At 42.2% G+C, this 14908-nt stretch overlaps 1 protein-coding gene across 1 annotated transcript in view; it reads right to left on the bottom strand.

Moving 5' to 3' along the window:
• adamts17 (ADAM metallopeptidase with thrombospondin type 1 motif, 17) overlaps window positions 1-14455 on the bottom strand; it is a 98289-nt gene extending 83834 nt beyond the window's left edge. Inside the window, exons 1-3 of the mRNA XM_085278698.1 lie at window positions 14269-14455; window positions 13614-13972; window positions 1780-1951 (exon numbers count right to left, since the gene is read on the bottom strand). Of these exons, the coding sequence (XP_085134824.1) occupies window positions 1780-1951; window positions 13614-13972; window positions 14269-14323 (586 nt within the window). The 5' untranslated portion in view covers window positions 14324-14455. The remainder of the gene's footprint in view (window positions 1-1779; window positions 1952-13613; window positions 13973-14268) is intronic.
• Between the last annotated feature and the right edge of the window lie 453 nt (window positions 14456-14908).

The following is a 14908-nucleotide window of genomic DNA, read 5'->3' as shown; positions in this document are numbered from 1 at the left end:
ACTTTCATTCTTAAATAAACAGGTTAAGATTCTTGGAGTATGCTGGAGGACCTGGAAAGTGAGGATGAGATCAAGGATACTGAAATAGGACACTTCCTCTCATGTGTTAAAGGTTTCTTGTTGTCTTTCACTATGTAACAATAGTGTGATCAGACATTTCCAGTTGACCTCATGTTGCACTCTTTTGATAAGCTAGGCTTATAGCCTGCAAGTCCAGTAACTATTATTAAAAGAATGACAGATTATTCTTTTAATCAATTTACACCTTGAAAGGTATAAAAGGAGGGATTTATTTTTATTTTTAGAGCTAATGCCTCATCATTGGCGTAACATTTTTGTGTTTTGTCTATTGTAGAATAGTTTTGGATTCACTCTGATACTAACAGACTACGACCCCTTCACAAAAATGTGGAGGTTGTGGTACGTACAAGACAAGGGTAACGGAAATGTAGCTGGCAGAAGCATGAAGTGCGTTTCCAAATAATGAGATGCCCAGAAAGTTGCAGAAGAAGAAACGTGAGCTGACATCAGACCCAAGGCCACCCCGAACTCTTTCCACCAATCATGTTATCGTTATGTTTTTGTGACTTGCAATAGAAACGTGTTTAGCGCCCGGGCGCGGCAGCCTTTTGTCTCTGAGCCAGAGAGAGAAGGTCCATGGCAACATGAAAAACTAAAGTGAAATTCTAACCGTTTTGATAATAAATTGTGAAAACTTATAATTGGAGCACATTTGTGTTCTCTCTCATGAAAAACCTACAGTGACTGTAGCTCAGGAGGCAGAGCAGGTCATCCACTAATTACAAAATTGGTGGATTGATTCCCTGGCAGCCAGTCAGCAGTGCTGCCTTGGGCAAGATACTGTGAATGTGTGTGGATGTTTACATAGAAAGCATTTAGGCAACGTGCTTATAGGAATTCACTAATTTGAGTAAATGGGGCACGTTGTCTAAAGTGGTTTGAGTGCTATTACACATATTTCTCTAAAATGGTCTTCTCGTTGCTGTAATTTCATCACTTGCAATTTCTTGGTCTTTTCTGGTGAATCAATTTTTTTTCCCCCAATTGCAAATTACTACGGAGCCCCGCAGGGGACATGGGAGAAAAAAAAATTAAGATGGACTTTTGCGAGATCTCGCAAAACTAACTCGGGATCTCGCAAAAGTTGAATTCCAACAATGGCAGCAGCTACTTAGTTGTAATATTACTCTTTCTGGGTCACAAAATACACCTTTAAGATATTTTGAGGCATGAATGTAGCTGTGTAAACGTCAGATACCTGCTCGGTTTACAAGACATCACATATTTGCAAAAGTGCTCCGACGTTTTCGGAGATCTGACACCCACTAGCTCGAAGCTAACGGGAGGTCGAGACCTACTACAGCCGGGAGGAACACCGCTTTCCCGGCACATCGTGCCTCGACCTCCCAGTCGGCTTCGAGCTGGCGGCCTCCAAAGAATGCGGCTAAAACTTTTGCGAGATCCCGAGTCCGTCTTAATTTTTTTTTTCTCCCATGTCCCCTGCGGGGACTTTTCAAAGTCGAAAAGTTGGCTTTTGTCATTGCTTTAGAGTGTTCTAACAGAATGTACATTTAAACAGTGCTGTACCTGTGGAAAAACACACATACACATGAATGCATTTGTACAAATAATTTTAACCGTGACCAATCATCTTGTCAACCTCATCCAAGTTCCTGAACTATCATTCTAAACCACTTCTGCTGTCAGTGTCACTATAACCATATGACCTCCGCTATTCAGTCTCGATGTGTCACTCACCTTGTACAGCCCCACAGTAGTTGGACCGCTTAAAATCTAGACCAGATTTGGTCTTGGCTGAACGTGATTGCCGCAGAAGCTGGTGTTTAAGACCGGAGAATGACAGGGATGGGTCATGTACAACAGCAGGCTGGATAAACAGGCTCTCCTCTCCCATCTGGATAAAACCCATCTGTCAAGACATATACAACCTGAAATTATTATGACTGTGTTGGGAAATCTGGTCCTGGAGCAAGAAAAGCATGATTTTAAAAGTTATATTTATTGTAAATTTACATTGTTTATTATTACAACCAATAATTCCAACATAGTGAAGATATAACAAAGTACTACATTTGAAAGAGCTCCATTATTTCTACATTTTTAAAATAAATACAGAATAAAAATAATGTAAAATTTTGGAAAGTTAAAATAATTGCAGGTATTTGTTTGTACTTTTTAAGTAATTTCTGAGAAGAGTTCACATTTTGCTGTAATGTTAATTCTGTTTACCTAGTGTATTGCTACAACAATTTTTTCCCACATTCAAAAAGTTTGTTAACACCTTGGATTGGGGCCAGATTAAGTGTGATTCAAAAAAGTCCAATGATGATAAACGCAAAAAGACACCTGGCAGATGTGGCTGTTTCTCTGGAGAACAAGTGTGACAATTTAGAGGCCAGATCAAGAAGGAAAAACATCAGGATAATGAGGGTTCCCGGGACACGCCTGCTCTGCATCCCGTTTCGGCACTGCTGAAGGAAGCATTGGGCTTGAAAGGAGCGCCGCTGCTGGACAGGGCACACAGATCACTTCTACAGGCTCCCAAACAGGGGGCTCCACCACGGATCATCATTGCCCATCTCCACTACCTGTAAGAATGTGCAAATATCCTGCCGCTTGCTTGGGAAAAACAACAGATCACTGTGAATGGCCTGTCTATTTCCGTTCTCCCGGACTATACCACACTCATGACTGTTTAGTTCATGCTTTTCTATTCCATCTACAGTACTGTGCAACAGTTTTAGGCAGGTGCTGTAAGCAAAGAATGTTTTCAGAAATATAAATGATTATTTATTGGCCCCAAATGTATTCTGCAGCAGGACAGCAAACCCAAACGTACAGCCAAAGTCATTAAGAACTATCTTCAGCATAAAGAAGAAGAAGTAGTACTGGGAAGGATGCTCTGGCCCCCACAGAGCCCTGATCTCCACATCATCGAGTGTGTCTGGGATTACATGAAGAGACAGAAGGATGCGGGGAAGCCTACATCCACAAATGATCTTCCCATCCCAGAAGTTAATTCTGAAAACTGATTTTTCTCTTTTGAATATTTATTATTTCATAGTTCATAATTTTTATGGACAGGATTTCTAGGCGCAGCCAAGTGGCGGAGGGCTTTCGCTTTGGTGGCCTCAGAATCTCATCTCTGATTTTTGCAGACGATGTGGTTCTGTTGGCTTCATCGGGTGAGGGCCTCCAGCTCGCACTGGAGCGGTTCGCAGCCGAGTGTGAAGCAGCGGGAATGAGGATCAGCACCTCCAAATCTGAGGCCATGGTTCTCAGCCAGAAAAGGGTGGAGTGCCCACTCCGGGTCGGGGATGAGTTCCTGCCCCAAGTGGAGGAGTTCAAGTAACTCGGGGTCTTGTTCGCGAGTGATGGGAGAAGGGAGCCGGAGATTGACAGACGGATTGGGGCTGCAGCTGCAGTAATGCGGACGCTGCTTCAACCAAGGCCACCATGATCGTCTCTGGAAGTCTCTGGTGTCCTGCTTCAACGACTACCGTCCCATTACACTCACACCCATTATGATGAAGTGCTTCGAGAGGCTTGTCATGAGGCACATTAAGACCATTATTGGCTAGCTTAGCGTTAGTATGCTGCCTGTGCAGGTGCTTGCAAAAAGCTGAAGTGTTAGCAGCATAATGCAGCCGTTTCTGACCTGGAGCAGTCTCCACTTTACCATCTCTCATGGTCTCATGCTTTTATCCAATAAAAATAAAAGTAATGTCTATATCCACGCTGTAAACACCATTTTCCTCCTTCAACACACAAACTGCAATCAGCTAATCATAGCGAGAGTGCAAGAACCGATAAGCGGGATCGATAGGCAGGCAGACTAACGATTCCAATGAATTGGACTATTCCCATCCCTAATTAATAGTAACCCTGAATTCTTGATCACCTGATTTGGTGCTACTTGTATACAATAGCAATTCAAATTTAATAGCCGAGCTAACTACATTTGATTGCCTCCTACACAGGGCAATCCTGTTTAATTTGAAGTCTTACAGATTTTTTCAAGAAGCATTTGACAGTTTTATTTTCTATTTTGAATGGCTTCAAATCAGTAAAACAGAATAAGGTTTAGTATAGTATAAACACAATGGACAATTATACTCTGCATTTACTATAAACAGGCCTCCTCTGACTATAATGGTGTGGTATGCCATAAAATACAGCTCAGCCTGTTCCAGCATTTGTGCAGACATTCCACTTCCAGCTGAACCTCAGGACTAACAAATGATGTTAGCCAGCAGAATGTGGTCTGGAGGATGGATTAAAGGATTTCTACAGCTCCATCAACATATGAATATGATACCAGTCAGTTACTGGAGAGTAAATATATCAAAACTATGCAAAGTATGTAAAGATAGCTGTATTTGGAGGGATGTGTGGTAACTTTAAAACTTTCTCTATTCTCAGAGTTTCAAAACTTTTAAAGAGATTAAATTGATTCATGAAAGTTTGATTTAACCTATCAAGTGCTGCACAGCGAAAGCAAGTGAGAAATGGGTTTGGTTAAATGATATAGTGTAACTGTGAGAATATCAAATTTTAGAACTACTGCTCTTTCCCATGCTTTTTATACATTATTACACTGAAATACAGTTTATTTATATGGTAAAATCCAGTTTTTAAGTATGAGAGATTTGAATCACCTATGTTTAATTCTTATCACAGTCTCATCAGTCACTACTGGGGATGGAAATTAGATAAGAATTTAGCAACTATCGATTTCACTTATCAAGTCGATTGTGTATCGAGTCTCTTATCAGTTGTCGTTGGGTTCTCTTTGGTTCTGTTTGGACAGTCGCCTGAAGTAGCAATAAAGAAAGTCCTCTCTTGCAAATGAATTCATGCTGTGGGTTAAATGTTTGTGCATGTTTTTTGTGTTGGAGTCGTTACTCAAAAAAGTCATGATTGCAAATATTACATCCTCCTCCGACCACAGGTACAACATGCCCAGGACCCACTACAGTTCGCAAACAAGGCGGATGTCGGAGTGGAGGATGCCATCCTGTACCTCCTGCATAGAGCCCACTCACACCTGGACAAGTGAAAAGGCACGGTCAGGATCCTGTTTCTTGACTTTTCAAGTGCCTTCAATACTATCCGGCCCTGTCTGCTTCAGGAGAAACTGAACAGGATGCAGGTGGACCCCTGCCTGGTCGCTTGGATCTCAAACTACCTCAACGACAGACCACAGTACGTCAGGCTGTGACACTGTGGTCTGCAGCACCACGGGGAGCTGTGCTGTCCCCTCTTCTCTTCACCCTGTACACCTCTGACTTCTGCTACAACTCTGAATTATGCCACATTCAGAAGTTTGCAGACGACACAGCCATCATGGGGTGTATCTGGGATGATCAGGAAGAGGAGTACAGAAGTCTGGTGAGGAACTTTGTCGCATGGAGTCACACAAACCACCTGCAACACCTCAAAGACTAAGGAACTGGTTGTGGACTTCGGGAGGTCCAGAGAAGGTCCACTGCCGGTTCAGATAGAGGGGGAGGAGGTGGTCAACAAGTACAAGTACCTCGGGCTGTGGGTAGACAATAAACTGGACTGGTCATGCAACACAGAGCACCTGTATAAAAAAGCCCAAAGCCGACTGTACTTCCTCAGGAGGCTGAGGTCTTTTAACATCTGCAGGAAGCTCCTGAGGATGTTTTACCAGTCGGTGGTTGCTGGAGTACTTTTCTATGCTGTGGTGTGCTGGGGGAGCAGCACAGCAAAGAAGGACTCATCCAGGCTGGAGAAACTGATCAGGAGGGCTAGCTCTGTGGTCGGCATGAAGCTGGACACTCTGGTGACAGTGGCAGAGAAAAGGACATTAAAGAAACTGATGGACATTATGAACAATGCTGGGCATCCTCTGCACACGGCCATTAACAACCAGAAGAGTCTGTTCAGTGACAGGTTGCTTCTCCCCAAGAGAAGAACTAACAGACTTAAAAACTCCTTTGTCCCACACGCCATCAAACTGTTTAACTCCTCTCTGGAGGGGAGTTTCATCTAATCTAATCTAATCTTTCACGTTACTCTGTAAAACAGCTAAAACACACTGTATCAGGATCAGCCTTTAACAATATAAACCTGAGGCTCCAACCCCACACACCAACACAAATTCCTAATGAGGACATCCATCTCTAAGATCTTTCTCTTAGTAGAATACAAAGCTGACCACACAAAGCAAAGATGAAAACCAGCACATGCGATCAGAAACATGAGGTAGAAAGAGAGGCTGCAGCCTGACTGCTCATCTGCTTGTTACTTGCTGAACTTAAGGATCTGGCTTTTGGCTGAACCGAGAAAGCCAGACCAGACCAGAGTAGTTTTTGACTCGCACAAAACAACGGCATCTCTCTGAACAATGTTCTACTCACTGGACCAGAGTTGTACCTTCTCAGATGCTTCAACCAAGGCCATCAGTGCTGTAGCATACCTCAAAACAACCAAGACCACCATACCCAGATTAGACCTCAGCAATTTCCACAGCCAGCACTGCCGGGAAGAGCTTATTGTCGAGGAGACAGCCTTGGAGTTATGGATGGAAATCAATAAGAAATTAGCGATTTCGATTCCATTGCCGATATAACTTTTCGAGCCGATTCTTTCTCAGTTCTCACTGGCTTTGAGCTTGATGCAGTCTATATATGCACTGGACCAGCATTCTTGTATAAATCACACAAAAGCTCTGTTGAGCAGCAAGATACCTTCAGTCTTGTTGACCCAGACTTTAGCCATTACTAAAAGGTTTTCCTCTTTATTAGTGGCACATCAAGTCAAATGTGTATATGATCCAACTTAAGCTTTATCAAACAGATATACATGAAGTTGTATTAAATCATTACATTAATCACCTTGCTATTGTATTTTTTTTTTTTTTTTTGCTTGATCATTGGCTAGCAGCAGATTCCCTTGACTCCAACGTCTACGAAAAAATTTGCTTTCTCCATCCCTTGTTTTTACCAATTCTGTCTAGTGTCTGATGGAGAGCTGCATCAACATGCTGCCGTGTACCTGGATGATGTCATGATCCACAGTGACACCTGGGCGAAGCATATGCAGCGAGATGCCGCAGTGCTGCAGGGGTTCACCACCAACCCAAAGAAGTGTGCAGATGCAGATGGAGAAGACTCCAGCTGTTGCATCCTGTTCTCATCCCAAGACCAAAAAAAAATGAGATGCAGCAGTTCTTGGGGTTGGCTGATTACTTCTGTAGGTTCATCCCAAATTTCGTGGAGCTGACCAGCCCTCTGACCAACCTCACACAAAAGAGTGCCTCTGAAAGCTATCAGAGCATGATTTAACTAGATTTACCCTCTGGGATCAATGGACACACCCAAATCATATGACCCATTCAAGATGACATAGCAACAAGATGCACCCACACTGAGTTTCCATTTCAACTTGTGCTGAAAGTGCAGAGTTGAAACTATGTACACAACAGTTTTGAAATTGTGTTGATAGCACATGTAAAACAAGACAAATAAATATCAGGTTTAGTGTGGCAAGATTCAGTAAAAATTGCATTTTCTAAGGACCGTGAAAAAAAAAAAATCCATGACATTTCTTTCCTATTGGTGTAAAAAAATAAAAAAATAAATAAAAATTACAAATTTCAACCAATCAAAAATATTCTATGCCAACATGTGGCGTTTAGTTGTTTAGGAAGAGAGAAACGTTTTGGGAGAGACGGCAGCGAGAGAGTTTTGAGATGTGAGAGATTTGTGACATTTAGCGTGTTTGGAGTATATAGGGGGTGTCCAAATTCATGGGCTGCATCCTCCTGAGGACGCATTTGTAGACCAATTGCGTCACAGCGACGCGCCGAAGGCTGTCCAAATTCGTAGACTCCTCCGAATGCAGCCGACAAATGCGTCCTCCTTTTCCCCGAATTTGAAGGATGGGTCGGGTGTGTCCTTCGTGGCCCACCATATCCCAGAATTCATGGCGTGGCCCAGCCAAACTCCAGTTTCCGGCAATGGCGGCCGCTACTAAGTTTTAAAATTACTCTTATTAATCTTCCTGGGTCGATAGCTAGCCGGGAGCTCGAGGGTCATTAGAGCCGCAGAGAACGGCAAACTCCCGGCACATCATGTTCAGATCACCGCGGACTTTCGCTGCTCGGGTTAAATGTAATATATAAGTCACTTAGACAACCTAAAAATGTTATGGTTTGGCTTATTTCAGTGTTTTGTTTGTTCGTGAGTAAATCGGTTTGGCTGAGATTAAAGTTATTAGATAAGATTAGATAAAATAAAACTTTATTAATCCCCCGGGTGGGTTCCTCCTTGGTTTTCACACAGCTGACTAAACGTCAGACAGAAAACTGATTAAACAGACGTGTGAGATGGTGGAGAGTTTACTCCAGTGTCCTGTTATATTTTAGATAGCAGGGAGCAGACGGCTGAGTTTATTAAACTCCACCGAGACAGCGGTGACGCTAATCTGAAGGCTGGACCGTCCAATTTCACAGCCGCTTACTTCCAGCCTACCCGACCTTCTGAGGACCCGGCCCACGTAGACCGCAAAGGCCGGGTCCTCAGGAGGATGCAGCCCATGAATTTGGACATGACTATAGTGTCTTGTCTTATGTTAATTAGTGTGAAGTCAGAACAAAAAGGGCACTAGTGAATGTCACAGTTGCTAGCCAAAAAGTGACCAATGGCAGATTGCAATGCAAACCCTGTTTTGTGATGCAGAGAAACTATTTTTTGGATCTTATTGTGACGCCTAATTGTTCTGTCATTTTAAAATTGACAATTTATATTTGCATTTCAAGTTGTGAAAATGTAAACAGAAACATGTTTGTGGTTTTCACAGAAAAAAAAACTTCATAAGTAATTTAAATTTGATATTTTTCGTGCACTTTTAGATCAATTGTGCTAACACAGAATGTCAAAATGAAAATGTAACTGTAATTTCAGACAAAGGTAAAATCAAAAGTAGTCACAAATGTGTAATTATACACTAGACCCTAGGGGATTAAGAAATTCAAGCACAAAGCGACTGCACTTCCTGAGACGACTGAAGAAGGTGCACCTCCCCAAACCCATCCTTATCCTTAGCACCTTCTACACAGGCACCATAGAGAGCATCTTAACCAGCTTTATCACAGTCTGGTACGGAAACTGAAACGCGTCCAACCACAGAGCCCTCCAGAGGATTGTGTGGACTGCTGAGCGCATTATTGGCAGCTCTCTACCCAGTCTACAAGGTATTTACACCTGACACTGAATTTGTAAAGCCATTAGCATCATGGCTGACCCGCATCACCTCTCCCACCAACTGTTTACTCCTCTTCCATCCGGAAGATGACTCTGCAGCATCAGGACCAGGTAGTTTTTTCCCACTAAGCAGTCCGGCTCCTGAACACCATGCTGCCCTCCATCACACATATAACACTCTCCTCTCACTTCCAATACTTGATCTATTCCATATTACACTGTTCCACTCTTGTATTTATTTATTCTCATTTTTCTATTTTTTATTCTATTTCTATTCAATTACAGTACTGCTGTACTTATTCTTAGTTTATCTTAGTTCTGTATTGTTGTATTTGAAATTTTTAGTGCTGTCAAAATTAACGCATTAACACAAATTAATCCACTACATTTTTTTAACGCAATTAACGCATCTGGAGTGCAGAATGACTCAAAATCCCTGAAATGTTTCTGTCAGCGCATTTCGGGCAGTTTGTCCAAGTAAAGTTACCCTCGCACATGTGCAAATGGGCAGTTGATCTGGTAGTGACGGGCAGCTGAACCAATCAACTCAATATGGAAGATGATAAACACACATTGGCCCTCTCGATGGGAAATTTCAGTATTAAAAAAAATAACAAGATGGAACAGTCGACCGACATAAAGTATTTTGCACATTGTGCAAGAAGGAATTTTCTTTTCACCGAAGCACTTCCATCTTAAAATATCACATTGAAGCGAAGCCTACGTTAGTCAGGGATGCTGCTAGCACTTTGGCTAACGTGTCACCCATCTTGCACCAAACCAATCACGGAGCATCGGGGGCTCGGTAAGTCGACCTCGGACATATTAACTGACACAATTGCAACAAACTGCAGACCTGTTAATATCGTTGAGAAGAGAGAGGATAAATGTTCACAGAGTTTTGTTTACATGAAGGTTTAAGATGTTCAATAAACATGTTAAGTGCCTATATTTTCCCTTTTTTCTGTTTGCTCATGCAAACTGAAATAAAAATGAATGATATTTAATTGTGATTAATCAAAATTAATCCACAGTAACCCTGTGATGAATCTGATTAAATATTTTCATTGTTTGACAGCACTAATATATATTATATATGAGTGTATACTTACTTCTTAGTATATAGGTTTTTAAAAAAGTTGTATTTCACAGGAGAGAAGCTGTGTTAAAAGACTGAAACTATTCAAATTCTCTTTGAATTTAAGCATTTAACATTTTTTGTGTTTATTCTGCTTCATTATGTTGCATAAATGTCAGTTACAAGCTTAAATATAAAGTTGAAAAAGTGTAATTGCAGCCAGGCTATTGATCAAGTAATTGCGATTAATTACAGAAAAATTGTGCGATTAATTAGATTGTTTTTTGTTTTTTTTAAATCTATTGACTAGAAATTTTATTTTTATTTCTACACTTTGTAACTTCGACCCAGGAGGATGACATTTCATCCAACTGTACACTTTGAGTGTATAATGTTGGGTTGACAATAAAACTCTGTTTGACTTGAAATTCTTTGGCCAAGGGTCTGGATTCACAACAGTTACGAATCACCAACAACCTGGAACTTTTTTGTAATTCAATGTCTAGGCCTGTTTTTGGAGAGGGAGAGGAGTCTTCATCAGCCAGTGAGGAAGTTCTGGATGAACAAGAAGGACTGGATGGGTCCACAAAAGCCCCAGTAGTCAGTGAGTCAGAAGAAATCCAACTGAAAGCAGGCAGGGACCAGACCTGCAGGCAAACTTCAAGTAAACCTTAATTCTCATCAAAACACCTTCCCACTTCTTCCTTGTCCTGGAATATTTGAAGGAGATTTGATCACCCAAGTAATGCTTTATCCAAGTTATGTGGGATGATCTGATTTCAACAAGTGTTCGGCGATCACACACCAAAGGAACAAACTCATCTTTACTGCAAATACAGAATAAACATACTGCAAACAGGAAACAGTTTAGGTCACTGGTCAAACGTGTGCCCATATGCCTTATTGCTAGAAAGCAACAGCCGGGGTTTGAGTGCGACCTGTGGCCTTTTGCTCTGTCTTCCCTTGCCCTCCTATCCTGTCTACTCTGCAATGATGAATTTTGAATACGGGTTAAAAAAAATAGAAGAAAGAAATGCAGCAAACCATAATCCAAGCAGACCTGACAGATGGCCATGCAGATATCAGTCTCATTTATGCTTCTTGGTCGCACAAGGGCAAAGTGGGCTTGCACTCTTATGAAATTTATCCAACCACAAACAGTTCAACTACCAGATCAACTGAGCAACATGGTTAAATCAACTCTGTGCACGTGTGTGTAGGCCAGGCTATCTCACACATATACACAGTAAAGTGCGACTGACAGGTGTCCCAGAGCTTGACATGGTTACCATCCATTGCCATGGGTCCCAATTTAGAAATAAATACATTTTTAAAAAGGAAACGTTTCTCTTTCTCTCAGCACAGTGGGCAGCGGTTAGCACTCTCACCTAACAGCACAAAAGGGTCGTTGGTTGTAATTTACCAGCTGGCTTCTTCTATTTGTTAGCCACACCATAAACTGGGAACCTGGCAGGGGTGTATTACACAGCCAGAGCAGGTCAGCCACTAATCAGAAGGTCGGTGGTTCGATCCCAGGCTGCCTCCAGGCTGCATGCCAAATATCCTTGGGCAAGATACTAACCCCATGTTTGCCTACTGGTGGCGCCAGTGTCCGGCAGCCTCGCCTCTGTCAGTGCGCCCCAGGGCAGCTGTAGCTACGATGTAGCTGCCATCACCAGTGTGTGTGTGTGAATGGGTGAATGACTGAATGTAGTGTAAAGCGCTTTGGGGTCCTTAGGGACTGAGTAAAGCGCTATACAAATGCAAACCATTTACAGTCCCACTGTGGAGTCAGCCAGTAGTTTTTATCCAATTTCCACAAAACACTAATCATGGATAAAGTTTGCAATACATTTATAAACACTGGACAAGCAACTGAAACATTTTCATGCAGATTGCATTTCTGCTTTGTTGCTTACAACTTTTGTGTTATTACTTTGGAACATAATTTCTTCCAGTAGTAAAAGCAGCACTAACTGAACTGTGGCATGTTTAACAGGAGTTTTTATTCCCCTTGCTGCCTCAGTGTTCTTTCTCAGTAACCTGCTCTCCAACCTTCATCCAGCTGCTTGTCCTGGAAAAATTAAACTTTGACGTGATATTGTGTTATCATCCCCTCAGTAACCCATTTAGGGTTGGTTTACTTGTAAGTCAGATGTAATGTAATGTGAATGTGAGTTTACAGAATTACTTACTGTAAGCACACATTTACAGTGAGTAACGTGTTTCTGGTCTTTGACCACTTAGCCAATTTAGAATCGCAGAATAAGCTACCATGCAGGAGGATATGAGGCTGTAAGTTCATGGATTGCAGCTGCCAAAGTTTTTGTTTTTCCATATGAACACACTATGTGTCTGTTCACTGCTGGACAATGATCTTCTCATTCAGTGTAGGTGGGTTTAATGCTCAAATGTGGCTACTAAGACTATACAGAGAAAATAAAGAAGCACAGCTTTGAGAACTGACCTCAGGCCTGTTGAATCCAGGAGTCCAGGACTGAACCCGGACCCCTACCTGCACAGTCCCATTACATAAGAGTATTATCAAAATACCAAACACTAACCCCACCCCATTCCTCTACGAGTGCCTCAGAGATCAGTGACTGCTATAGCTAGTAAAAGTACGTGACTCAAAACATTTTAAAGTGATAGTTTCCGATGGATGTTGGCAAACTAACAGATTTGACTATTTAACATCCAGTATTTTGTAGTTAGGCAGTATTTTCCTTGCAATACTTTAAGACTGAAGCAATCGCCTTATTCCTCTGTCACTAATCAAGATGTGGACAAAGTGATTACGTAGCACCACTCAACACACACAGAGCATGAAAGAAACACAAATTGTTAACTCCTGGCCTGCTCGCTCAGCTTACAGGTATGTTTCACAGTGGAAGTTGCTAATCTTTGACTCACTGAGGAGATTGTAAGAAGCAGTTGAGAACTGCTGAGTGGAACTTGAATTACAGTGTTTTGCCAAGCCCTTAATATACAGTTAGTATCGAGCTGCATTGTGCGACTTTGAACTGACTGACCCACCATCAGGTCAGTGGGGTTTAAGAGATTAGCAGTTGTTACAAAATCATGCTTCAGAGGTGCTTCACTAGGTGACTGAAGTCTCACTAGCCAGTTTGCTGTAACGTAGTCTTTAGTTTTATGAAAATGAATAATATGACCCCAACTGCTTGAATCGAATCATATGACACCTATTAACAAGTCCAAACACACACACACACACAAAGAGAAACTGCAGACACATTTACCAGACCACCGCAGGTGCTAACTGATGCCAGAGAGTCTGTATGGTTAATGATGGCTCCAGAATAAAAGCATAGCTGGTTCTTGGATAAGCTGTTTACCACAGCGCTTTCCCCCTTGTACCTCTCCTCTACTACAAAGTCCTTGGACAGAAACGTGCTATCCCGCGTTAGATTTAAATGCAGGTTGCTTCCGAAAGCGGGCAGTAAGACGATGATGTTTTCTGGTTCCGAGCGTCCTTCTCTCGCGGCGTCCAGGGAGCGCTGACCGCGGCGCAGGGTGCGGGTAGTGTGGTCGGATAGGTGCGCCTCCTGGCCATACAGCAGCCTGGGAATTACTTCATCTGTCTCCAGCTCAGACTGGGCTGTGGATAGAGACAGCCTCCATCAAACAGCGACCACATTGGACAAAAATAGTCTATCCTAGTCTGCGTGAGGAGACAGTCTGCTCCGGTGCTCCCTGACTCTTAGCACACACGTTCAACATCCGAGCTCAGTTTGTGGATCTCAAAAATCTAAAGCCTTCGACTATTCGTAACAGAATACAAGTAACTGGTGAGAAACATTTGGATTTTTAACTGCAGAAAGACATTTCTTCAGCTGCCCTGTGTCAGCCGTCGTACAAGGCAACGAGTTCATGCGTAAGAGCTGTTATACTTACCAGTGAATGCGATGCAGAGGAGAAAGAGCAGAGGGACAACATGGCTGTTAACCATGATAAAAACAAAGCAGCGCAGAAAGAAAAACTAAAAGTGCTTTATTTTGAGGAAACCGAAGCGCTCAGCGAAGCATAGGTCGGAAACTCTACTTTTCCAAAGTAGGAGAAGCTTCAGTAACTCAGGCTGGAATTACTTTGCAGCGCAGGACACGCCCACACAGCTGGAGTCCGCCTCTACTCGCGTGAGATTGGGTCCGTTAAACCTTAAGGCGACCGAGGCCGAGAAATCTCTCTATTCTCATTGGCCGGCAAAGCTGTTGGAAAGTGTCGTGGGTTGAAACCCTACACGTGGTTTCAAGTGGGGAGAATTGCTGATAATTGTCAAAGGTTTTTTTTGTATTCTGCTTTTCATTTTTAAGAGAAAACTTTACATAGACGGGAGGGGATGAACAAATGATTGTTGGACAGTAAAAATACAAATAAAAAAGGAGATCATTTTTAAGACTACATAAACCAGAGTTTTTAGGAGTAACTGCATAAATTGTACTTAAATAGTTTTTTATATTCTAATTGTGCTCTCAAGAAACTTTTTATTTCAAGCCTCATCTGACAGTCACACATGACACAAATTCCATAATATACT

This window comes from Mchenga conophoros, linkage group LG1, assembly GCF_057382185.1.
Source record: "Mchenga conophoros isolate Kocher_MC1m ecotype Shallow Benthic linkage group LG1, M_conophoros_male_GT1.1, whole genome shotgun sequence".
NCBI lineage: Eukaryota > Metazoa > Chordata > Actinopteri > Cichliformes > Cichlidae > Mchenga > Mchenga conophoros.
This window is presented reverse-complemented; position numbering and strand designations above follow the sequence as displayed.